General features: G+C 37.9%; 1 protein-coding gene across 1 annotated transcript in view; it reads left to right on the top strand.

Annotated features, from left to right (window-relative positions):
• The window catches only part of SLC22A23 (solute carrier family 22 member 23), a 106,690-nt gene that overhangs the window by 53,891 nt on the left and 26,191 nt on the right, over positions 1-26,608 (top strand). The window contains exons 4-5 of the mRNA XM_026676638.2: positions 23,054-23,222; positions 24,940-25,067. Of these exons, the coding sequence (XP_026532423.1) occupies positions 23,054-23,222; positions 24,940-25,067 (297 nt within the window). The remainder of the gene's footprint in view (positions 1-23,053; positions 23,223-24,939; positions 25,068-26,608) is intronic.

Here is a 26,608-nt window from a genome sequence, read left to right as displayed (position 1 = left end):
TCTTTCATATTCCTCTTCACTTAGATTTTTATAACACATTTATAATAATTAAAATGTTCCCCTCCTTTCCTAATTTCATTCTCTCATTCTCTTTATTTCATTTATTTATTAAACATTCCATTACATTACAATGAGTATTTTATCTATCATTTTAATCACACTTGTTTCATATTTTCAAAGTTCATTTCTATTTCTAATATAACAATACTATCTTATGTACCCTTGCAGAATCCCCCTTTCAATTAAGTTTTCACCCATTATCTCCACGTCTTGTACGTTTTCCCTGTTTCTCTGTGTCCTGATTCTGTCCTTTATAATTTCTTTTCCTTTCCCTCTTCTCCCTTCCCTTTTTGATCCCTTCTCTCTCTAATTCTGATTCTCTCTTCTGTAATCCTCTCTTCTGTTTCTTCCTAATGTTATAATTAGTTTTCAAACTAGTCTTTTTTTGGGTTGTTTTTTCGAATCTTAAATTTTTCACTCTCTTTCCCCCCTTTCCTTTTTGGCTTCTTTGTCCCGCCCTTCTTGTTCTACAGGCATTTCTTGTTGTTTCTCATAGTTCAGGATCTCCATTTCTAGAAATTGACATACGAAGCCAAAAGAACCTCTTTCTTCTTGTGCATCTTCTTTCTGTTTTTAAAGTTCCATTCTCAATTCTTCCAAGAGTGATACCATTTTAAAAACTTTTAAACAACCATCTGATCAATTTTAGTCCTTTAGTTTCAATAGCCAAAAATCCAAAAATCACCAAGTAATCCAAATAATCCAAAGCTGTTTCTTCTTGCTTCTTTTTTCCACTTTCTCTTCCTGGGGTTCTCTTGTTACAAAATTTCAGTTAAAATGTATCTTTTAGGAATCTTGTTAAAGTTTCACTGTTAATTCCTTTCACTTCCAGGCGGTCTCCTCCCTTTTTCCAGATCCCACCCTTTTGTTTTTTTCCTTCTTCTAAAAGTTTTTGAGAATCCAGAAATCTTTATTCTCCCTTTGACATTTTATTTTCAGCTTAAATACCTGTTAATGTCAAAGTGGATTTTGCCAATTTCTTGCTTACATCTCTTAGTTGTCAATATAGGGAAGAAAAGAAAAAAACCCAAATCCTTTCGCTTCCCTCTCTCATTCGCCACTTCAAAGTCTTCTTTGGGAACAATGTTGTTCTTTATAATTCAAATTCCAGGGTACCTTGTATTGTTGTTTTTCCAGTTCGACCCGGTCAGCCAAAAACTTTCTCTTCTTATCTTCCTCCTGCACATTCTTTTCCAGTCAAGTTCGGTGGCCATTGAGGTGGCCATTTCTGACCGCTGCAACCGCCTTCGGGAAAGGGAGTAATGGCGAGCTGGGGAGGAGAGATGCGGCTCTCCTTGACCCTGCTGGCAGTCTCCCCCCTCTTCACTACCTCTATGGGGTGGCCGGCTCGGGGCGCTCCAGCAGCGAGCACAGATCGAAGCTGCTCACAATTGCAGATTTCAGTCTGTTGCCGAAGAAGCTCAAACTGGAGTCCCCAGCAAGCAATTATTTTTCATGTTACAGTGACTGATTTAATATTTTCTCCTACAGGAACATTTACTTATCATTTCAAAATAAACTATCTTGGAGCAAGACTTTGAGATTAGTTGAATTTCTTCTACGTTCAACCAGATGAGAGTCGGTATTATATGTATAACTGTGTGCAAAGCTCACTGGTTCTGGATAGTAATTATTTCCATAGCTACTCATACAATTTATGAACTTCTAAATGAAAACTTAGACTATATTTTGTTTCAGAATGACTCTCTTATGCTCAGTTTATTTCTGAACTTGATTCTTTAAAAAAAATACAGTTAGCTTTCAAGTTCTGGCCTTTGATCTAACTGTTAGATCAAAGTGAATAAAATGATAACGTGAGCTTTTGCTAGCAGCCATTAAGGAAACACAGCTGAAAATAAATAAAAGCCTGATGTATGCAGATGTTAATAAATAATCTGTCTCCTGGAAGCAATAATTTTGTCCAGAGATTTGGCAGTATTCCTACTGTTGGGAAGGATAACATTTAACCCACCAGTTTCGCATTAGAGCGCTGAAGGAAAACTTTGTTTAACAGAAATTTAGAATCAGGTAATTTCACTTCACTGGGGTTGAATTACATGGTATTAAAAAACCTACATTGGTAAATATGCATTGAGTAAAAGATATATATGTAATACTTCTTTTGTAACTCTAGAGGTGAAAGACAGAACCAAATCCAGATAAGCCATGGGGCCAGTGGTGGGATTCAAATAATTTAACAACCGGTTCTCTGCCCTGCTGATTTCTTCCAACAACCATTTCACCAAATTGCTCAGAAAGTTAACAACCGGTTCTCCGAAGTGGTGCGAACTGGCTGAATCCCACCACTGCATGGGGCCTTTAACTAGACTTCTGGTGATTACATCTATACATTTTTTTAGGTAGCATTTTCAGAAGTGGATTGCCATTACTGTCCTAAGGATGGAGAAGGAATAACTGATCCAAGATCATCCAGCTGGCTTTTGTGCTAAGATAGGAATAGAACTCTAGTTGTTCAACTCCTAACCCAGCACTTTAACCACAAAACCAAACTGGCTCTTAACTGTATACAGACTTTGTAGTGTTATAACTACATAGCCTACCTCAGTCTGTTGTTCTCCAAATGGATGTCAGCCATGGACAACTTGTATTCATATGGTGCTGCTGACTGAGGACTTCCACATACCTAGGATTTCAATCAGTATTTGTTGGAGAGACAGTTTGTTAGATGTCAGGGTTCTGACGGATGCCGTAATTAAATATAATTAAATTAGATTTCTTCGATTAATGCACAGAATTTCATTCATGTATGAGCTTGGACTTCAAGTGTTGCTAATACTAACTGAATTGAGTTTTCTATGACTGTACTTTAATTTGATTGAACTTTTCCACCTACATAATAGTTGATGCTCTATAGAATAGGAAAGGAAAGGTTGGGCAGTGAAACATGTGTTTGTATCATTTTTTTTTCACATGTTGGCTAAAGTGAGAAGATGGTGGGGACTTTAATTCATATTCCCCACCTTTGTTATATAATAATTTGAATGGACTTGTGTTTTTTGGAACCCCCTGCATGTAGAAAATTACAGAAAGAAATTTTATCTTTTAAGTCCCCAGTATTGTATGATAGTTTATAAACATAATAAATTCAAACACTTGGATTTTGGCACTCCATGGGAAGGCATTGTTTTGTTATATGCCCAGATATTTGGTCTGTATTTTAAAAAGCCTCAAACCCATACTGCTCCCCCCCCCCCCCAAAAAAAGCTTTGCCTCTCTTTTTCTCACTCACTCACTGAATAATTGGTAACTGTTATAGGAGTTTTAATTCAATCTTCTCCTTTAAAGTAACAAGGTACTTTGATTGTAGATGTCAGTGTGCTGTGTTAACGTTTATTCTTTGCCCAATCACGGGTCATACATTTGTTTTGTTCTGTCACATTTCTTATGTCATTAGGTTATGAAAACAAACGTCACTGAACTCAAATAAGAATTTTTACTTACATATAGATCATTAGGTTTTATCTGGAGTCAAAAAGGTCTACCCTTAGAAAAAGGCAGGGGAAAGCAATCACGTGTTTCTTCAGAAACCTTCAACCTTGAAGATCTTCACGTTACCTTAAGCTCTGCTTATCTCCTGTTAGCATGACAGAAATAAGAAAATACTTTCCTCTGTCATTATTCTACTCCCACTCCTTCTCCTTTAGAAAAAGGCCTGAATAATTCATGATTACTGTACTGAAGAAGGCACATGAAGCCCTCCAGCCGGTTACGATATAAATTGTGCCAGATGATTCTAAACTTTTGCTTGTTCATATATTTTAAATGCTGATTATCTGAATTCTTGCAGATTTGTTTCCCCACCCCCAAATTAATTTCAGTCACTTTAATTACATGGTTTTTACTTATGCAGATTATCTAGCAACATTTCTGAAAGTAATGATTATTCCCTAAGAAATTATTCCAAGAAAGAGAATCTCAACTGAGAAATCTCCACATATTTAAGAACTAACTCAGAGTAATATTCCCTCTCAGAAATACCATCTGTCAGATGTGATCTTCTCAAACGTTTATGGCGTTGAATGAATAGTACTTGCTTCACCCCTTCTAAATCATTAAGTACTGTGTCCTACTAACCTGGCTCAAAGCACCTGACACAGTCCATTAGTATCAATTAGGGAGATATTTGTGTGAACACATTGACTAATTTGCAAACAAGAATTTCCAATGACTGTGAACGGCTAATTGTCTAGGATAATTTTAAGTGGGAACGTGGCTGATCAGGGTCCCTTGTAATTTTGACATTTGCCCCTATCATAAAAAAATGTCCAAGTTAAAATTGCTGGACAAAACTCCTACAGAGGAATGATTTATTATATCAAGAACAATATAATTTGGATGGCAACTCATGTGTTTTTAAGAGCTTTTAATAAGTAGGTGCAAAATGATTGCTTTTCTGACCAAGTTATATTATAACTTATATAATATAGATATAGTATTATATGGTCAGCTTTAAATAAATAGGTACAAAATGATTGCTTTTCTGACCCAAGTTATGTTATTATATACATATATATGTGTATGTATGTATATTTATATAAAAATAAAAAATGGTCATATAGATAATATATATTATAAATTAATATGATCTGAGTAGAATTGGTTATGATCTCAGATATTGATAAATTAATAAATAAACATTTATTCCTTTAAGAAAGATAGTTCTTCAAAATTATTTTATGTTTGAGCTGTTGTGTTTTATAGATAAAATCTCCGTTTCTTGTTCATTCTTGATTGCTATGTTACCAAAAACCCAAAGAAGCAAACTGGGGACTTCCGGTTTGTCGGCTTCGCGAGCGGCAGGGATTCGTGACACTGCGCGATCCCTGCTGCGCTAGCCGTTTTGGGTGCTCCGATCCGGACGGGTTTGGAGCTAAGGCTGACCTGCAGGGGCGGCTGAAGATAGGGGGGATCCGGAGAGGGATTTGGGGGTGTTGCAGACCCCCTCCCCGGCCGGCAGAACCCCCTTTTCCCAAGACGGTGCAGTGGCGGTCCGTAATGGCCGCCACAAAGAAGCTGGCAGCTGGGCAAGAATGCGCAGGAGGAAGAGGAGAAAGCCTTTGAAAGTGAAAGTTTTTCTTGGTTGACCCAGGACTCTAAGACATATTTAACATAATTCCTGGAAATTATGGCTTTTTGAATGATACTTTCCAGAAGAGAAAACAAGCGGCAATTTTGAGGTGCTGAAAGGAAAGTTTACTCTCCTTCCCTACGGAATCAACAAGTTGATACTGAGAAACCTGTCTTTTTCAGGTAAAAACTGGCTTCATGTGATAAGTGGGAAGGGAGAGGACAAAAAATATATTTATATGTTAAGATTTTGTTGGAGGAGATGCCTTAAGGATCTGAAGACTGAAATGTATTGCAATAAGGCTTTAAGATACAGATTTGGACTTTCTTTTTTTGATTGATACTACCCCAGGAAGAGAAAGTGAGAACTTTGTCTTGGCTTGGATTGATTGATGACTTTGGGATTGTTCTATTTTTTGAAATATCTTGGTTGTTGCAAGAAGAAAGAGGGGGGGAAAAAAGAAAAAAAAGATTTATAATGGCTTTTTCTGTTGAGGAACTGAGAAAAGAATATGAGCAAACAAAAAAAGATGGCAAAGATGGTGTAAAAGAAGCCTTCCTTTTTTTAGAAATGGCGCTTGCTACCTATCAACAAACATTACAACAGATGGAGGCAGCAGAAGAAGAAGAAGAAGAAGAAGACGCCATCTTTAATGAATTTCAAAATTTAACTAAGAAAGAAGGAAGGAAGAAAGGAAGGAAAATGAAGGACTTAAGATTTAAAAAAAACACTCAAGAAAGAGAAAAAATAAGGTGCAAAATCAATATAATGATAGTAAACAAAAGAAAAAAGGAACACAACAGAGAAGGGAAGCCAGTAAGGCAGAGGCTAGGAGAAGTGGGGGGAAGAAAGGTCTGGTGGGAGAAGAAAGAAAGGGAAAAGGTGGAGAAAAGCCACAAAGTTTTGAAATCAGATGGGAAAAGAGGAATCTTTTTTAGGGACAAAGGGTAAAGTATAATTTCTTTAAAAAAGATTTTGCAAGGTACATAAGATGGTATTGTAGCATTTGTATTAGAAATAGAAAATTAGAATGGTTTAAGAGTTAATAAGAGATTAAAATGTTGAAATGTTTAGTAATGATTGATTTTAAAATTTAATAAAATATTAAAGGGAATGTTTAGAATATTGAGAAGAGTTTAATATGACTATGGTATTGATGTTATTATAAAATTATTATTGTAGCATTTGTCTTTGGAAAAGGCAATGGGAATGTTATAAGATTCAATATTTAGATCTATTATTTAACTATGTATTATTTAATCATTTTGGATTTATTATTTTTCTTCTATTAAAAAAAAAATTAGTAGACAGAATATACCAAGCAGAATCAGATTGGGTATTAGGTGTTATTTTAAATGTTAATCTAATTAATTTAGGGGGAAGATAGAAAGGCATCATACTCTGATTAGTGATTTCAGGAGAAACTCTTTTTTTTTATTATAAGGAATGCGACAAAGGGATAATAAAGAATGGACAAAAGATACAAATATAATGTCTCAAATTAAGATGGATTAAATAAGATAGAATTAAGAAGAGTGAAATGTGTGGAGAAGCTAATACAGAAGACATAGAATGGTAAATAAAATAGGTAATGACATGTAAGATGAGCATGAATATAATTGAAGTCCATGTAGAGAGAGGTACCTGGGGCCAAGTTACTTTCCTAAAAGATTTTTATATGTTTGTGTGTTGTGTGTTTATGTTTTTGGGAGAATTAATAAAACCTTGCAGAAATATAGAATGAGAATAATGGTAACCAAGTCAGAAAGAAATAGATGAAATAATAATAGTGAAATTGAATAAGAGTAAAGAGAAGTAAAGAGAAACTGGATAAGAGGTATTTGTATGCTCATATGGAAATGGTTTAAAATAGAATTATATTGTATAAAATAAGGTTTTATTTGACTTGTAAAATTTATAATGGAAAAAGGTTCAAGTATGTAATGGTTAATGATGATTTGTTTGTCTTTAAAATTAATAAAATTTGTTTAAAAAAAACAACCCAAAGAAGCAAACTAAAATACGATTTGTCTTTTTGGTCCAAGAGTCTTAAAGGAGAACTTAAACATTATCAAGGAAAAATGTATAGCTTTGTTAATTTGCCTATCTCAGTCATCTTAAAACATGAGATGTTTTAAGGGCTATGACAGCATGAGAAAGCTAGAATTTTATATGATTTAATACGCCCACCTGTTAGGCTCAATCTTCAATGAGGAAATTGAACTAATACTTGCTACAGGTGCCTATATTAGCCTGCTAGGTTAGGTTAGTGTATCCCATTGCCAGTCTTAAACTAAAATACAAACACTAGTTAATTCCATCTCTGTGGCTATTGTAGAGACTGGGTGCTATGCCATCATGCAGAAAATGGCTTGGGCTAGCTCTTGCAGAACAAGACAGTTTGGAGCAGAGCCTACTTAGTATTAAGTCATTGGAAGGTTGGATATATCTAATAAGGCTTAATTTCTTTAAGGTACCCTTTAGCAACCTGGCAGCACATTCAGTGCCCTTCCTTGATACAGGTAGTCCTCAACATACAGCCATTCATTTAGTGACCATTCAAAGTTACAACTGCACTGAAAAAAAGTGACTTACAACTTATATTACTAATTGCAGTGATTCACTTAACAACTGTGGCAGGATAGGTCATAACATGGGGCAAAAGTCACCTAACAACTGTCTTGCTTAGCAACAGAAATGTTGGGCTCAATTATGGTTGCAAGTCTAGGACTACCTGTACTTAAATGTAGCAATTAAAAAATAAAAATAAACCAGAACCAGCCTTGTATGACTTTCTCCACCTTACTTGCTTATCATCTTAGAACCAGACTCCAGAATGCATACCAGACTCTGACAGGTGCATGACAAATTCTAAAATATCTGTAGAAACACCGGATAGGTAAATACATCTTTAGGATATAGGTAATCCTCCCCTTACAATCACAGTTGGGCCTAAGATGTTGGTAGTTGAGTGAAGCAGTCACCATGTGACCGTTTTGCTTAATAACCATAGTCCTGGCTCTCCCTGTGGTCATTAAATGATTGTATGGATCCTTAAGGAAGCTATGATTAGAGCACTGCTGTTTAGTTCAATTTCCAATATTTAATGCAGCCTTGTGACATCTAGATGCATTGCTGGCTGGATATTCAAGATACTGTATTTCCAATGCACCTGGAAGGCATTTTATTAGGAAAGTCTATAGCAAGCTGCCTCCATTCCCTGAGCTGTTGGAGCTCTGGGAGAATTTGGAAACTGAGAGTATACCTATTTATTTATTAGATATTTTTCCACCCATCTTGCTTCGCGGGGACTTTGGATGGCTTACACCGATAAAAGCCAGTAAAACCATGGAGAATACATATTTCCAATAACGGTAAAGATTACAATTAAAAAGAGGAGGAGGAGGGGAGCAGGATGTGTGGGAGGGAAAGGTGGAAGCTTCTTTTAATGCATCAACCACCTCCAACATGATACACCCTCCCCGAAGGCAGCAGGCAAAGCCAGGTCTTTGGGCCCTTAACAGAAGGTCAGAAGAATGGGAACAGATCTCACCTTTTCAAAAGGCAGGACCACAGCAAAAAAAAATAGGCTCTTTTCCTGGACCCCACCCACCGAAGTTCTTTGACTGACGGGGCCTGCAGCATGCCCCTTCTGCCAACACAGTTGGGCAAGCCAGTCCCATTGGTGTGAGATGGTTCCTCAGCTAGCTTAAATGTTGCTTAATTTTTTGTTTTCATTTGCCACTTGTTTTACCCGGCATATAATTCTGAAGAACAGGCCCTAGTTTCAGTTCTTGTTATGAGATTAATAAGCCAGGGATACAGCTAAAATGTTCAATAATGGAGCCGTGGTGGTGCAGTGGTTAAAATGCAATATTACAGGCTAACTCTACATTTCACTGCCAGGAGTTTGATCCTGACTGGCTCAAGTTTGACTCAGCTTTCCATCCTTTTGAGGTCGGTAAAATGAGGACCCAGATTGTTGGGGGCAAAATGCTGACTCTGTAAACTGCTTAGGCTGTAAAGCACTATGAAGTGGTATATAAGTCTAAGTGCTGTTGCTATTTCTAATGAAAGGCATAGATTTGATTTGTGCAGCATGCTAAAATTTATGACATAGTAATTACAGTGTGGTTTGCTAGATCCCCCTGAATCAAAACCTACTAAAAACTGTATATTATTTTACAGCCTGCTTTAGGCTTTGTACTAAGTTTGTTTACTTGGATATCAATTCCTCTTACTTGTAGATATTTGTACTACATTTTTAAAAGGAAGGAGTCTGCAAAAGAGTTTATTTTATTGATAATTCTAATAATGAAAGGAATAGCAAGATCATAAGTAGAAAATCGTACTTTGACTATTTATTGATACCATATGAGGGTGTTTAATTTTTGCTTTCCAGATGCCATGAATTCAGTGTTGCGGGAAGAATAGGATACTTCTTTCCTGTAAACAGGAATAACTTCCAAAAGAATTACAGATGGAACGTAATTATACAGATGGTACAAAGAACTCCCACCTGTCTACAACTAGAATGATTGTACAAAAGTACTTTCCCCCCAAGATTTCAGTCCAAATCTTTTTATGGGTAGCTTTCTGCAGCCTTCTCCATTCTGGTATTGTCCAGACTCTCCAGTTTTGAATTCTCTTTGTAGATCTAGACGACATATCAAATGAGAGAACACTGCTGGAACAGTTTGAGCTGGTCTCTGCTGCTTCCAGAACTTTAAATCTTATCTTTGAACAGGAGGTTTTGGTACATATCGTATTTTAGCTAATTTTCAACTGAATTCTTATTTTCAGAAGCAAACTGCCAATCATAGATGAAGACAGTTGCCATCTTTGTAAGCTTCTCAGAAACTTCACATGTTTAAACCCATAAAAACCTCTGAGGCATTTTGCTTGAAAAAAGACAGACCTCAGAATGTTCCTGGACCTAACACAACACCCTAAATAAAGCATATACATCATTAAAAAGATCCTTGTAAAGACAAACCAACCTAGGCACACTTTAAAATGCAACAGGTGAGAGAACGAGAGCTTTTGTATAAACAACATAAAAAATACCAATAACAATGTCCATTTATCCCCTTTATTTTTCCTCCAATATGCTCATCATCCTTTTTTTGGGGGGGAGGGAATTTCCCAACAAAACATTGCAAAACAAAACATTGCAACTACCCATCATTTTTATATTTTCCGATGGCTTTTAGAATCAGTTTGGGAGGAAGGAATATTACTGAAAACAGCAGTGCTGGGGATTGATGAGACATTTTAAGTCTTGTTGGGAGTTCAACTCTTTTGAATTGCTTTTAAGAATAATTGTTGTGAGGTGTTGGTGAACTCTGGCAATCTGGCATGTCACTGAAAACATTGTGACATATCACCTTTGACCCATACAGTATATCATAGGTTCACCATCACTGGCTTAGAGCTTCTGGGAATGAGCATCTTACAAATATAGTACAGTGGTACATTGGTACTCATCCTTAATTGTTCTGGGAAGTGCTTTGAGTACCAAAAATGATTAGTACCAAACAAATTTTTCCCATAAGGAATAATGTAGTAAGTCACAATGCAGCTGATGACAAGTTCTAGCTTTTGCATTGAGTATCAAACAAACAATTAGTACCGGAACAAAATGTTCACATTAAAATTTGTTGAGTACCAAATTCAATGAGTTTTAAAGCAGTTGAGTACCAAGGTACCACTGTAAATAAATAAGAGCTGTTACTGTACATTGAAACTATCTTGTTAAGAAATGAAGCAGAACAGGGGTCCCCAACCACCGGGCCGCGGACCGGTACCGGTCCGTGGATCACTTTGCACCGGGCCGCAAAGAAAATAAAAATAAAATAAAAATGGCAGCTTTCTTCGCCTTCGGTGAATGCTGCTGGGATCAGGGATCAAGGACACAAATGAAAGAAGGGGAGGGAGGAAGCAACCAAAGCCTGTCCTACTCTCTGGCTCAGTGGCTTCGGTTTCCTCCCGCCTCGTTCCTCTCTCAGTCGCTCTCTCGCTCCTCCACCAGCCCAGGAAGAAACTGCTTCAAAGAAGCCGGCAGGATGGCTTTTCCTGTCGGCGCAGCTCCCCAGCGCCCGCTCACCCCCACCCGCCGCCAATCAATCCAGGTTCAATCCAGTGCTCCGTTCTGCCTGCCTGCCTGCCTTCGTTTGTTTCGGAGCAGCTTCGGCTGAGAATAATAACTATTCGCCTCTTTTACTCAGCCGAAGCTGCTCCGAAACAACCAGAAACGCAGGCAGGCAGGCAGAACGGAGCACTGGATTGAACTGGCGGGCGGCGGGGTGGGGTGAACGGGCACTTCGGAAGAGCTGCGCCGACAGGAAAAGCCACCTTGCCGGCTTCTTTGAAGCAGTTTCTTCCTGGGCTGGTGGAGGAGCGAGAGAGCGACTGAGAGAGGAACGAGGCAGACACCTGAGGGATGAGGCTGAGGGAGGGAGGGAGACACCTGAGGGATGAGGCTGAGGAGGCAGGGCCAAGAGGCGGGGCTTCTCAGCCGTCCTGCAGGGACTTGTCCTGAGCCGTGGAGACAGCCGTGGGCCGCCACCGCCCAGCGCTCAGTTTTGAAGGCGCTCCTCAGCCCGGCGCAGTTCCTGAATCTGCAGCCGAAACCCTCCGTTTTAAATGTCCCAATAGAAGAGAATATCTGTCGCTCAGGGTTGCAATGAGGAGGCATTGGCGCTCCCTGAACTTGGTGGTTTGCTGGCAGACGTTTTATTACCCGACTAGGTAACAACATCCTTGAAAAAGTGTTTCTGCGTGAAACTGGTCCCTGGTACAAAAAAGGTTGGGGACCACTGAAGCAGAGTACCTAGCTGCTGGTTTATAAGTTCTAGCCCAGTATCTAGAATGTATATGAATATTTAAGAACTGTGTATCTAAAACTGATTTAAAATAATGCATAAAATCAAAATTTGAACTGAGACATTAAAAGCATTAAAATGAATGACACAAGGTTCATTATGGTGGGTTTTTTTAAGACGGCCATGGAAGAAAAAAGAATTCTCCACAGATGGACAAGGATACTAAGCTAAACTGGATCTAGAATAAAAAGGCAAACAACATGGTGAGGCAGATGGCTTGTTCCTTGTGGTATTTATATTTCATAACAGACATAGAATATCACAAAACTATTTATGGATACTTGAAATGTTGTGGAGGAAGGTTCCCTCCAGATTTGTTGCCTACTTGTTCTGGAAATGTAATTCCCTCCTCCACATAAGCACAGACACTGTCTTGCTAACACACACAGTTTAGGTGCTTAGCTGTTGTAAGAACTTATTTATGTTCTAGTGAAATGTCACAGGTGCAAGGCACAACTCCAGTATGTGTATATTCAGAAGCGAGTCCCAGTGAAGGTTACCAAATACTTAGAATTGAGATGCACTTCCACTTACTTGTTTACTATAAACACACCAAGACTGCAATATGAATTTACCATATGCAATATGGGTTTGGTTTAGCATTTTTGTAAACCAAGTCAGATGTGGTATATTAAATAACCTATAGTCTATTAAAACAAATAGGAATAAAAATGAATACCTTTAATGTGCTGTAAATGTTATAAAAGGATGAAGAAAATGAAGAAAAAGTTCACTAAAAGAAGGGACGTTCCTATAGAAATGAGGAACAGCTGATAATACAAGCTCTAGAATAAAAAATTGGCAACACAGCCTTATTTTCCTGCGCTGAGTTGTAACTACCTATGGAAAAAAAAACTTCTCCAGTTTTTCAGTTGTCTATTTAAATTACTGATTCTCAGAATTAGTGGCTTCTTCAACTCAAAAGTTTGTCCAAATTATTGCTGTTCATAAGTACAGAGGAAATCTAAATGTGAGCTCCAAATCCTATAGGCCAAGGGTTATTGGCATTTGGAAACCTCTCGACATCCTCAAGACCCTTCTAGGAGGTCTGCAAAGTCAAATAATAAATATTTGTTTTCATTTTCCTGTTTTAACTTCTAATAAAGTACATATCAATAACTACAATGCATATAACTCCTTATTGGATATTTGATAAGCTTCCTAACAGACAGGAAGCAGCAGGTGAAGCTAGGCAAAATCACATCAGATACCTGTACAATTAGCACAGCCCCCCCCCCCAGCTATATGCTCTTTCCACTTCTCTCTGTATCTTTGACTGCATCTCAAAGGATCCCTCTGTTAAAGTACTGGAGTTTGCAGATGATACAACAGTGATTGGTCTCATTCAAGACGAATCTGCGTACAGACTGGAGGTTGAACTATCTAGCCTTGTGGTGCAACCGGAACGATCTTGAACTAAACACACTCAAAACCATAGAAATGGTGGTAGATTTTATGAGAAACCCTCCTGTACTACCACTTCTTACAGTGCTAGACAACACAGTATCAACACTAGAGACCTTCAAGTTTCTAGGTTCTATTATATCTCAAGACTTAAAATGGACACCTGACATCAAAAATGTCATCAAAAAAAGCACAACAAAGAATGTTCTTTCTGCACCAACTCAGAAAGCTCAGACTGCCCAAGGAGCTGCTGATACAGTTCTACAGAAGAATTATTTAGTCTGTCATCTGCACCTCTATAACTCTCTGGTTTGATTCTGCAACCAACAAGACAGACACAGACTTCAACGGCTAATTAGAACTGCAGAAAAAAACTATTGTTTCCAATCTGCCTTCCATTAAGGATCTGTATACTCCACAAGTCAAAAAGAGGGCTGTGAAAATATCTACAGACCCCTCACATCTTGGACATAAATTGTTTCAACTTCTACCCTCAAAATGATGTTACAGAGCATTGCACACCAGAACAACTAGACACAAGGACAGTTCCCCCGCATGCCATAACTGCTGAACAACTAATTCCCACAACACTGTCAAACTACTTAGTAAGACTGTATTACTATTATTCTTCTCATCCTTCCTATTACCTATCTCCTTTTCTACTTATGACTATAACCTTGTTGCTTGTATTTTTACTATTTTTATTGTTTTATTTACTTTCCTAGTATGATTTTGATTGCTTATTTAGTATCCTATGATTATCAATAAGTGTTGTATCTTATGATTCATGATGAATGTGTTTATGATGAGTATGATCATGATTTATCACTTATATCTTTTATGTACACTGAGAGCTTATGTACCGAAGACAAATTCCTTGTGTGTCCAATCACACTTGGCCAATAAAGAATTTTATTCTATTCTATAAACCAAAGCTATTTGAGATCCTCAATCATTTTTAAACATGTAAAGGGGTCCTGACACCAAAAACGTTTGTAAATCACTGTTGGTTTATTAACAAGGATTTAGGTATTAAATGCAAAGTTGGAGGAAACTAAAAGAAGGAAGTTCAGTTTCCTAATTAAAAGAAGAAGATACTTGTGCTTCTTGGTGCAAGTGGTTTCCTCCCCACCACCCCTTATATTAAATTTTCTACACTCATTGCTTAGGCTATGAATTTTGTTATGTGAAGGACTAGTGTCAGGAGTAGTGACAGTTTGCATGGCCTGGGGTATTATTTATTCATTTGACAAGTTCATATGGCCACCCAGCACACACAAAAGTAGTTTACAATATTTAAAAATCCACCATATAAAACCCCTACCCCCACCTCACCCCATGGCACTGGAACAGATATTCATTCTTGCTTACTTTTTCTATATGCAAGAATCTCAGGCAAGAATGCGCAGAAGTGCTATTTTGGAACAGTTATTTAAGTGCTACCTATTTTGGAATAATTCCTCTACTTGTTCACAGCAACTAAAGGACTTTGTTGTCGTTGTTCCCCCAAGCAAATATTTAACTGAGATAACACCTACCTGTGTTTTTTTTTTCACTAAGAAGGTAAAGGGCAAGATAGATTAAAAGACAAGGTGTTCCAGCAGAAGGTGTATATCAAAAAGAAACTGAGAAAGGAAAATAAAACAAGAGGGAGTAGTTTGCCTTATAAGAGATTCATATTCTCCCTTTTTTTGTAAGAGGTAGAGTCATTTGCCTGAGATGCTTTGGAAGTAACTTCAAAAGGTGTGTTTTCTTCAGATTATGTTCACAAATGTTGCTAAGATGTGGTTTTGGGTTTTTTTTTTTGGAGGTTTGATGAATCGACCATAGTTGATTGGATTTATATCTTACATTGAACCATAAACCAAATCTGCTTCCTCAGAGATATCTAGGTGTTTTTTTCCCAGTGGAGAAGAAGCCTGTAGAATAGACAGCCCATACAGGGGAAAGGACTGATGAAGGACACTGTCTCAGACCCCATACAGTCAGGAATGGGATTAGACAGTAAACAGTTGATCTCATGACATCACTATTGATGTCTCATGACGTTGATTGATCATTGATCATGGTCTCATGACATTGCTATTGAGTCGCCTCCTCTCCATTCCAGCTACCCTCTTACACCAAATACTGTAGCATGAACAGGATGGCTTTCAGTTTTCTGTCAGCCATTTTTTTTAGCGTCCCAGCTGGTGCAAAAGAGATCCAAAGGCTGTAACTTCCTTTCTGCTTCTTTCCCCTTCACATTGGTGGAGGACCATACCAACCCATTCATTTCTGCCACTTTTTAACCCTTCATGTGACCAAAAAACTAGATTAAAACAAAACTTATCTAATGTCATCACAAACAATACTTATTTCTGAATTTTTCTGAGGTGATTTTTCTCCATTCAAAACCCTTAAATCTATTGCAAACTAAGTATTGCCATTCTTTTAAAATATGCTTAATATTAACTTGGATGCTCGATTTGCTAATAACACTCTGCTCCAATATCCAATGCCAGACAGATTGAAAAAAGCAGTAGCAACATTTAACATAATACAGGAAAATATGTGCCTTCCTTAAACTTATCTGGGAGCAGAAGTTCTTAAAAAAGTACACCAGAATCCCTATTTACATTTAAGAAAATGTTGGAGGATATCCTTACTAATTGTAGGAAAAGCAATTAGTTCAGCTGCTATGTTCTCTTTCTGTGCATGTACAACACAAGAAAGAAACTTCAAGCAACTGGCATTTTGGTCTAAAATTCAAACGTTCCAATTAATAATCCTGTATTTAGAACTTCTTATACCTGCATATTGCCAGACTGAATTTTATTTGGCTGGCAAGAATAGAAATTGGGATGGGGGAGGGGAATCTTTTTGAGCAAAATGTGTACCTAATAGCTTGAATATTATTTCCCTTTGGAATAAAATCAGAAAGCTCTGATTAAGGTATCATGGATGGGGAAAGGGAGGTGTGTGTTTAGTAGCTTGCTGCTAAAAATAGTGGGTATTATTGTAAGAATGAAAGTGTGACTAGAAACGGAATGTAAAATGTTAGAGAGAAAATTGCAGTGAGAAATTAATAATGCTGATGATAATCCAGGTCTATTTTGAGGAACATTTTATTATAATTATCTTCTCTTTGCTGTGCAAAGTCTAGCATGGTTTTATTTGACTAATTTGCCTACTAATATGGTTTCTGATGTCTTCTTTCCATCTTTCCCTCTCTAACTTTCTTACCCCAAACCATTTTAAATAAAGCATTACAAAATTGTAGTTTGTAATACAGGTAGTCCACCAATGAGCCTAAAATTTATTTTGTTAAGTGAGGCATCTGTTAAGTGAGTTTTGCTCCATTTTACCTTTCTTGCCATAGTTGTTAAGTGAATCACCGCAGGTCATAAGTTAGTAAACAGATTGTTAAGTTAATCTAGGGTCCCCGTTGACTTTTCTCATCAGACGTTTGCAAAAGCTGATCACGTGACCTTGGGACATAGCAACGATCGTAAAAAAGAACCAGTTGCCAAGCATCTGAATTTTGGTCACATGATCCTAGGTATGCTGCAAAGGTCACAACTGAAAAATGATCACAAGTCACATTTTTCAGTGCTATTGTAACTTTGAATGGTCACTAAATGAACTGTTGTACTTCCTGAACTGTTGGACTACTTGTACCTCATGTCCTCCTCCTTCTTCTACTTTGACTCTTTTAGATTGCCCAAATGATCAAAAGACAGATATACCAATGTTTAGCTGAGCACGATCCTGCTGTCTGTCTAGATTTAAATGTACATTAAATTTTGCAACCCAAGTTCAGCTGAACCTGCTTACCACGTGATTTTAGACTTCCTCTGTCAGCACAGAATAGATAAGATTGATGAGGTGGAGCTGGAGCAATTTTGTAATCCCTGAAGACAGTTTATGTTTCCCAGGATTCAGAAAGCAGCTGCCTTATTTCATCCGAGTCAAATCGAAGTGTGAAAAGCAGGATCTTGGTTGCTCCCGTGATACATTTAATAGGTGGATGCTTTTTTGTCCTTGTAATTTGATGGAGGTTAGTTGTTTAGAACAGGGGTCTCCAAGCTTGGGGGTTGAAGTCCTCCAGGCTTAAAGTTGCCACGGTTGGAGACTCCTGATTTAGAATGTAGCAGTGAGAAAATGAGGTCCTGGAAAGGCAACTGTGACAGCTCCGTTCCGTGAGTTCCCTAGAGCAGTGATCCCCAACCTTTTTTATGCCGCGGCCCGGTACCGGCATCAGCTGGGCGCCGCGGCCCGGTACCAGCATCAGGTGGGCGCCGCCATCTTTTTGATGAAAAAGTGCTTCCGGTGACCTCACCGGAAGCACTTTTCATCAAAAAGATGGTGGCGAACGCTCCGGTGAGCTTTTCCAGGTAGAAATGGCTTTCTACCCGGAAAAGCTCATCGAAGCGTTAGCGCCGCCATCTTTTTGATGAAAAAGTGCTTCCAGTGAGCTTTCTACCGGAAAAGCTCACCGGAAGCACTTTTTTCGTCAAAAAGATGGCGGCGCCCAGCAACCAGCGGCCCGGTAGGAGTTGGGGACCCCTGCCCTAGAGCAATCTAACTTACCATATTATGTTTATGATGGGATTTAAATCAGACATGTTACTAAAGGCAAAATTATGGAACTGAATCTCACTTAACTTTGGCCATGTCTCACCAGGGAATTCACTGGTGAAAGCAATTATGTTTGGATAAGTTACCAGTTTAAAAGGCAGACCATCAAAGAACATTTTGGCTAGCCACCATCAAAGTTGACACCAAGCAGAGCCTAGAAAAATTCAAAGAAATAATGCAAGATTGGAAGAAATGGAGAGACCTGGTCCATATTCTCTCCAAAAGTTGGATGCGACTAAATGGATAACATCATCATCCTAATTAAATCCAGAAACTTTTTTGCTTTAGAATTCTATAACTTTTACCATTGTTAGATGAAACTTCCTGAGATTTTTCATGTCGTAAAATTCCTTAAAACCAGCTAGCACAATCTCTTCTTCTTGAGACATTCTCTTATTTTGGTGGAAAGCTTGTGCTTCAACTCCATTAGTTTGATTGATTACCTCTTGACTGTCATTTAACATCCACCTGACTTGCTTCTTGAGCATTTTTCTCTATGGCATTTTGATTCTCTATAAAATATTTCTTCCCAACCCAAAATGGTCAGTTTGAGATTAGTAAATGATGTAGTTCTGCTTTGTCATGTATAGGCTGGTTTTCTTCTGTTTCCCACTTTTTATTGTAAACATTTGTTAATTTGGAAGCTGAGCTTCACTGGATTTCTAAACCATACAAAGGACAATGTTCTTTCCATACTATGCAAATCGTTTAAGTTAAACTATTAGCTTTAATTTACTGTAGAATAAGGAAAAATTAGTCTAATTTGACCAATGAAACTTGGAAGTTTAGTTTATGAGCCTACTACCCTGTTTCTCCAACAATATGGCCTCCCCCAATAGGAAGTCCCAGCATGTTTGATAGGCATGAAATGAAATTAAGCCCCTCCCCCCCAAATTAAGGCCTATATTAAAACATGTGAAATGGGGGGGAATGGTGGGGGGGCTTGCCGTTAGGAAGTACTTTTGTTGCACACCCGGATATGGTGCTGCCTGCGTTGACCCCAATACGAAGTGCCCCACCAACGCCGAGGTCAACATCCAAGCCATCGCCGCCTGCCCGCCCGAAGATGCAAGGGGGGGGAATTAAGTCACCCCTGAAAAGATGGCCTAGCCATTTTTTCGGGGCTCCAAAAAAAATAAGACCCGGCCTTATTATATGAGAAACACGGTATTACTAAGTAAGTAACCACAGGTTGTTAAAATATCAAACTGGCTAAAGTGGATGATGGCAGTAATAATGAAACGGAGGTTGCCAAATACTAGTTTCACATTGGGATGGCAATCCTGTTCCTTACTAAAAGTGAATAATAGAAGATAATATCAGCTAGGTATTTTCCACCGAAATAATGCATGTATGCCACAGAGACACTATCTTGTATGGTGTAGCTCGGGCTTATTTCAGTAGGGATAGATTTTGTGTTCAATTTATATTGGTCCACAAACACTGTTACTGCTATTTTGTGAAGTGGGATTCTACTTAAATGTGAGAAGTTTCCAGATCAAATTTCATATAATTATGATAGACAGCATAGATGGATTTGTAACTGGCTGACAAACCATACTCAATGAGTAGACCTTATTGGTACTACATCTACATGGAGGAAAGTAAGCAGTAGGGTGCCACAAATAAATAAACCAGTAATAATATTTATATGTAAGCTTGCCTGTGCTACATTTATCAGTTATGCAGATAATTGTTATGTCTACTATGAATACAGTCTCTTAAGACATAATTCAATCCAGCACTTCTTCACTTCCACATTCCTTTATCCTCACTTAAAACTTGAAATTATCATTTATTTTTGTTTCCATAAGATAATTGCCTTGCAGCCTTAACCTGAAAGAACCAATAACAAGGACAATAAGTATCAAATCATTTCCATGTTATTCCTTTTCTCATCTGTAAACGGAAAGCTATTTGAAGGAGACAAAAATCAGACAATAGGAATGTTATTGTTTTCATGAAAACACTTTTCACAGATAAATAAATACTTATTAGGATTAGGATTCATATTCTGTTAATCGTGATCCTCCGTGTTACCTGTTTTATAAAATTAGCTTTCCAAACATACCATTTATAAATTACTGTATATCACTAGTTGCATTTTTAGGAGAGTCCCTAGCCTAGTGCATTGTTCATGGACCATATGATAAATTTGGTTTTTGTAACCTTTAAAATGTTTATCCTGATTTCCTTCAGTTGAGAATGCAATAACAGCAAAAATGTTCACCCAACCCATTTCACAGATACCCAAATGTCATTTACTGTATTCTTCTTCCTCCTACTTCACATACCTTCAAAGTAAGGTAATGTTTCTTCTCAGTTTGAATAGACTTAATGATGTCATATTTAACCATCCTGATTGATCTGGCTTTATTGTACCGTATATAACCAATCCTATTTGCTGAAATACAAAATCGCCAAGTCAGTTAATATCAAAGGCCGAAAGCTCTGCCCAAAATCTAAATATGGTTGTCATATAATCCTCTATTTGATAGAGTTATTTTCTCAGGCACTTAGTGTTTTAGTGATATCTTTTCCCAAGGAAGAGAGTAGCCAGCAGGAAATAGGTTTGGCTATTGAACAGGAAAATTAATATGAGCGGAGGGGAGTTGGTATGTGACCTTCCAAGAAATATTTTGAGTGCCTCAAATTTGGGGTGCCTCCAATCTGTGCCTTTGTGGAAAAACTGACAAAATATATTAAATGTAGGCTGAATTTTTAATTCCAGTCAGAGATGTAGGCATCATGTGTTGATGGCTGGCGATTGGCTGTTGTTTCCTTGTGTTGCTAAGAAGCCCTTGGCTCCTAGATATCAAGTACTTAGGAGCTGAGGGCTTGGCAGCATGAAGAAACAACAGCAATCACCAGCCATCAACACACCAATGAATCAGTAGGAAGGCACCAAATAAATATGACTCCCAGGATAGTCCAAAGCACATATCCCAGTAAGGAGAAGTTTTCTGAAGATGGCTCCAGCATGAGTCCGAAAGTTCGGAAGAGTAAATCTCTGGTGACTGATCCAAATTCGATCTTACAATATTAACTTTGGACATGTATATTTGCCTTCATTCGTAAACTAATTTGGAGTAATTTATTGAATGATATTACATTCCTGCTGTGTTTTTATTACAAAAGCAGTGTGAGATTGGTTGGTTTTCTTTGATTTCATTTTTTCCCCCCTTTTGCATTTCTTTCTCTTTTTTAATCAAAAGGGGAAATAATAAAATCAACCAATCCTTTATGCTGCTTTGCACTGCAGCATGTGTGAGAAATCTTTTCTATCCAAGACCAGTTTACATGCATCATCTTATAAGCAGAATGGATGGACAATACAGCTCTTTCTTGTTGTTCCCTGCTGGTATTCGAAACAACTGTGCATATATTATATTTGTAGATTTTTTTTCTCTTTTGGGAAGAATAAATACAGTGCAGCCAAACCAAACAACAGTTGAGCTTGCAAGAACTATCAATATTTTGAACTGGAAACAATTGGTCTTTTTTTTTTTTTAATCCAGTGTTATCTTTCAATATAGTCTGACTGATAAGGTCTAGAGCAAAATAATGTCTTCCGCTGTGTTTCCAAAACCCAGAGTAGAATTATTTTCTAAATATGTTGGGTGCCATTTAATTTGGTGAACTATGGCACATCCAAATATTTACATGTTGACAGTCAAATATTCAGGCCACTAACGATTTTCTGGGATGTTCAAATGGGAATAGGTATCTAATGATGCCAAGCGAATATTCAATATTTGTGGCGGCTATTAAAAACCCCAAACCAAAAAAATGTTACTCTTTTTCCAGTGGTAGAGATAGTTTGGATCCAGGTGAGATTATTATGATTAATTTGGTTGAAAACAGTGACTCTTGATTAAGTCAAGTCTAACTGGTTTTGATGTGATTCACAAAATATAAAATGCAGCCTTACCTATTACTAACTCCTGCCATCATCATCAACTCTGACGGACATTCAGTCATGCCTGACCTTCCACTACCCTATGGATCAAAGGTCTCCAAACTTGGCAACTTTAAGACTTGTGGACTTCAACTCCCAGAATTCCTCAGCCAGCATAGTTGGCTGAGGAATTCTGAAAGTTGAAGTCCACAAGTCTTAAAGTTGCCAAGTTTGGGGACCCCTGCTATGGATCATCACTCTCCATGCCCCTCTATCTTGCACTACCTCCTTCAGGTCCACAATGGTCATCTCAGTGTTATCTTTTACAGTGTCCAGCCAGAGGATGCTATGGCAGCCCCTTCTCCTTTTTACACCTGTATTCATGCAAATAAATTGCCAAGTCAAGCTATTCTCCAAAGCACCTTGAGGGCAGGATGAGAAGCAATGGGTGGAAACTAATCAAGGAGAGAAGCCACTTAGAACAAAGGGGAAATTTCTGACAGTTTGAACAATTAATCAGTGGAACAACTTGCAGTTGTGAAGTTGTAAATGCTCCAACACTGGAAGCTTTAAAGAAGAGATTGGATAACCATTTGTCTGAAGTGGTATAGGGCAAGGGTCTTCAAACTTGGCAAGTTTCTGGGACTTCAGCTCCCAGAATTCCCGAGCTAACATGACTGGAGGAGGAATTATGGGAGTTGAAGTCCACAAGTCTTAAAGCTGTCAAGTTTGAAGACCCCCGGTATAGGGTTTCCTGCCAAAGCAGGGGGTTGGACTAGAAGACCTCCAAGGTCCCTTCCAACTCTGTTATTCTATTCTATTCTATTCTATTCTATTCTATTCTATTCTATTCTATTCTATTCTATTCTATTCTAAATGCAGACTGTCACTCAGAGAGAGGTTCAAAGCAAGCAGTTTTTCCTTACACCTTAAAACAAAATTTGCCATGTAGAATATTTCAGATAGGAATTATCCTCTTTGAATGTACAGTTATTTATTTATAAGTACCTGAGAGACGGTTGCAAAGATTTTATCTTTTTTTTTCCTTTTTGATTGTCATCGCTCTCAAAATGTTCTTTATATATATATTTTTTTCAGGGATAGAGCTCTGCCCTCCTAACCACCGTTTCATGATCACAATGATAGCAAGCTTAGTAGCAATGGCAGGACAGTTCCTGATGCCAGGGTTGGCTGCCCTCTGCAAGGACTGGCAAATTCTCCAAGCCGTGATCATCTGCCCTTTCCTGCTGATGTTACTGTACTGGTTGTAAGTATCTGCGATGTTTTACTTTCAGAAGTGGTTCATTAGTAACAGCTGAATGTTTGGAGCCAGATGTTAGAGGAGAAATGAGGTGTTTGGTCACAAATTTCCCTGACACTCTTTATATCAAGGGTTTCCAACCTTGGCCACTTTAAGACTTGTGGACTTCAATTCCCAGAATTCCTCAGCCAGCAAAACTTCCACAGCCAGCAAAGAATTCTGGGAGTTGAAGTCCACAAGTCTTAAAGTGGCCAAGGTTGCAAAACCCTGCTTCATATGGAAACTCAAGAGAAATAGTGGTAGGAGCCAGACTGTCATCTTTTTCCTCTGCCATTTCTCTTCCAGCCTGTGTTCTTTAAATCAGGGGTCCCCAACCACCGGTCCGCGGACGGTACCGGTCCGTGGAACAAGTCCTACCGGGCCGCTGGTTTGCTAGGCGCCGCCAACTTTTGATGAAAAGTGCTTCCAGTGAGCTTTTCCGGGTAGAAAGCTCACCGGAAGCACTTTTCATCAAAAAGATGGCGGCGCCAGCCTCGTGAGCTTTTCCGGGTAGAAAGCCATTTCTACCCGGAAAGCTCACCAGCGCTGAGCCATCTTTTTGATGAAAAAGTGCTTCCGGTGAGGTCACCAGAAGCACTTTTTCATCAAAAAAGATGGCGGCGCCCAGCTAATGCCGGTACAGGCCGCGCCATAAAAAGGTTGGGGATACCGGGCCGCGGCATAAGAAAGGTTGGGGATCACTGCTTTAAATCACAGGCAAAGTTAAACCAATGAGACAACCATATTTCTACCAAATCTGGATGGATTTTATGGTTTAACCTCAATTACAATAGCTCACAATAGGATAATACTTTAATATATGGTAAGTGTGAACATGTATACTACCTGTTTCTCCACTTCCTCTTTAGGGGTGTTTTTTTTTGTATCTATTTTTCTTTATGTATCTTGGATTTGGGTTAATTTAGCTACTTGATAATATTTGTTACTCATAGTTCAGTTAAAAAAAGAAAACAAAATACATCCGGACAGAAAAAGGAGATATTGAAAACATACTATCGTGTATGGTGGACATGTAAAAAGACTTAGGAGTTTTGGTACAAAATTTGGTCATGGCTAGAGGGAATGACGGGGTTAAATACTAGTTATATACCAGAGATGTTCTTACTAGTAATAATGGAAGAGAACTTTAGCAAAGTCGATACCTATCTAATTATACACATAATCATGGCACCAAGAATGATATTCTCCCAAAATAGGAAAGCAAATGAAATTCCAAGTGAAGATGCTATGACTGATAAGATTTTTCAATGCGCCGAAATGGATAGGTTGACACTAGAATTGAAGGGACAAGATAAATCAGAATATTATAAAGTATGGAATAACTTCTATTATTGGAGGGACATGAAAGGGAGTTCACAAAATGGAAATAAGAATTTAAGATGAAACAGAAAAGAGGTGAGAGACCTCATACCTGAGGTATAAGAAAAAGAAATAAAAAGGTACAAAGCTTAAATGTATATATGTATATAAATGTTTATATCTTTTGATTTTTTCTAATGTAAAATATTTTGACTGAAATGTACTTCAAAGAAGACCACCACGGTCAATATTTTTTTAATGTTTATATTCAATAAAATTTATTTTTTAAAAAAAACCTTTAAAAAAAAAACCCACTGGTGACCCTTTCAGAACCTTCACTAACACATTGTCTCCCTCCTTGAAGTATTTTCCCAGAATCTCTTCGCTGGCTGATGGCCACACAACAGTTTGAAGCTGCAAAGAAGCTCATCCTTCGTCTGACTCACAGGAATAGAACAAGCGCAGAGTACAATATTAAGGGAGTGATGCCTGGTAAGTGTTTGAAGTGGACAGTGAAAATACACATGGATGGTTTTATCGATTGTGGCTTAAAAATTACAATTTTGCTTTGGGGAAAAAAAACTGGATAACAACTCATCTGCTATTTTCCTTCAGGTTACTTAACCAACAAAATGGAGAAAAGAATTATTTGGTTCATGGGGGAGGTTTCGGCTCATCAATTAAGTTCCATATCTAAATACGGAGTAAATAATTGATTACTAAGAACTAAATTAAGTACGGAATATAGAGAGTATGGAATATAGAAGTACAGGTAGTCCTCGACTTATGACCACACTGGAGTCCAAAATTTATGTTGGTAAGCGAGACAGATGTTAATTTTGCCCCATTTTATGACCTTTCTTGCACACTTGTTAAGGGAATCACTGCAGTTGTTAACTTAGTCAGGCATTTGTTAAGTGAATCTGACCTCCCCATTGACCTGGTTTGTCAGAAAGTCGCAAAAGGTGGTCACTTGACCCCAGGACACTGCAACTGTCATAAATATGAGTCAGTTGCCAAGCGTCTGAACTTTTGATCATGTGACCATGGGGATGGTGAAACAATGGTTGTAAATGTGAAAAATAATCATACATCACTTTTTTCAATGCTGCTGTAACTTTGAACACTAAATGAACTGTTGTAAGTCAAGGACTACCTGTAATGCTTAATATAACCTAAATAATCTGGGTATATTACTTTGAAGACAGAACAATCAACAGCTTCACAGGTCTAAAAGGCTTAAACTATCTATACACACCACATTAGCAGAGATATACCACTATCTTACATCTTGCAAGCTTTGTTTAGGTAATATTAAAAAACAGGACACATCTGTTTCTGTAGTTGTACCAAATCAATTGGTATTCTTTTTCGTCTCTCTCCACCTCTCTCTCCTTTTTGTCCTTATCACAACACTTTTTTTCCTTTAAACTATCTCAAAAGTTAATTAAAGTAATGAGAGGACAAGCATTAGGAAAAAATATCTTAGAAAGCCAGAAAGAGACAAGAAAACAAACAAACTAGGAATATAATTTTGTGGCAATGGGTATTTTGCTCAAGATTGTGGCCGTGGAATGCTGACCTCAATTGGACAAAATTGGGAGCGTCCTATCAAATCCTGTACCTGTCAATAGTGGTGTCCCCCAAGGCAGTGTTCTAGGACCAACTCTCTTCATACTCTATATTAATGATCTATATTAAGAGCAACTGCGTTCTTTTCACAGATGCTATTCAACACCACTGACAATGCTGCTACCCTTCAAAAAGACCTTGACTATATGTCAGAATGGTCAAACAAATGGCAACTTCAAATCTCAACAAATAAATGCTCTGTCTTACTTATTGGCAAAAGAAATCAAAAAATAAAATACAAGCTGAATAGTCAAGACCTTATTGATGACAAAAACTTTGTCAAGGACCTTGGAGTACTCATCTCTAATGATCTAAGTGCTAGAGCCCACTGTAACTACATAGCCAAAAAGGCATTAAGAGTTGTTAACCTAATCCTGAGTAGCTTTTTCTCCGGTAATATC

This window comes from Notechis scutatus, chromosome 3 (assembly GCF_049901735.1).
Source record: "Notechis scutatus isolate UNSWTSFEM ecotype Mainland chromosome 3, rNotScu1.2, whole genome shotgun sequence".
Classification (NCBI taxonomy): domain Eukaryota; kingdom Metazoa; phylum Chordata; class Lepidosauria; order Squamata; family Elapidae; genus Notechis; species Notechis scutatus.
Note: the sequence above shows the minus strand (reverse complement) of the source record. Positions and strands in the feature narration are given on the sequence as shown.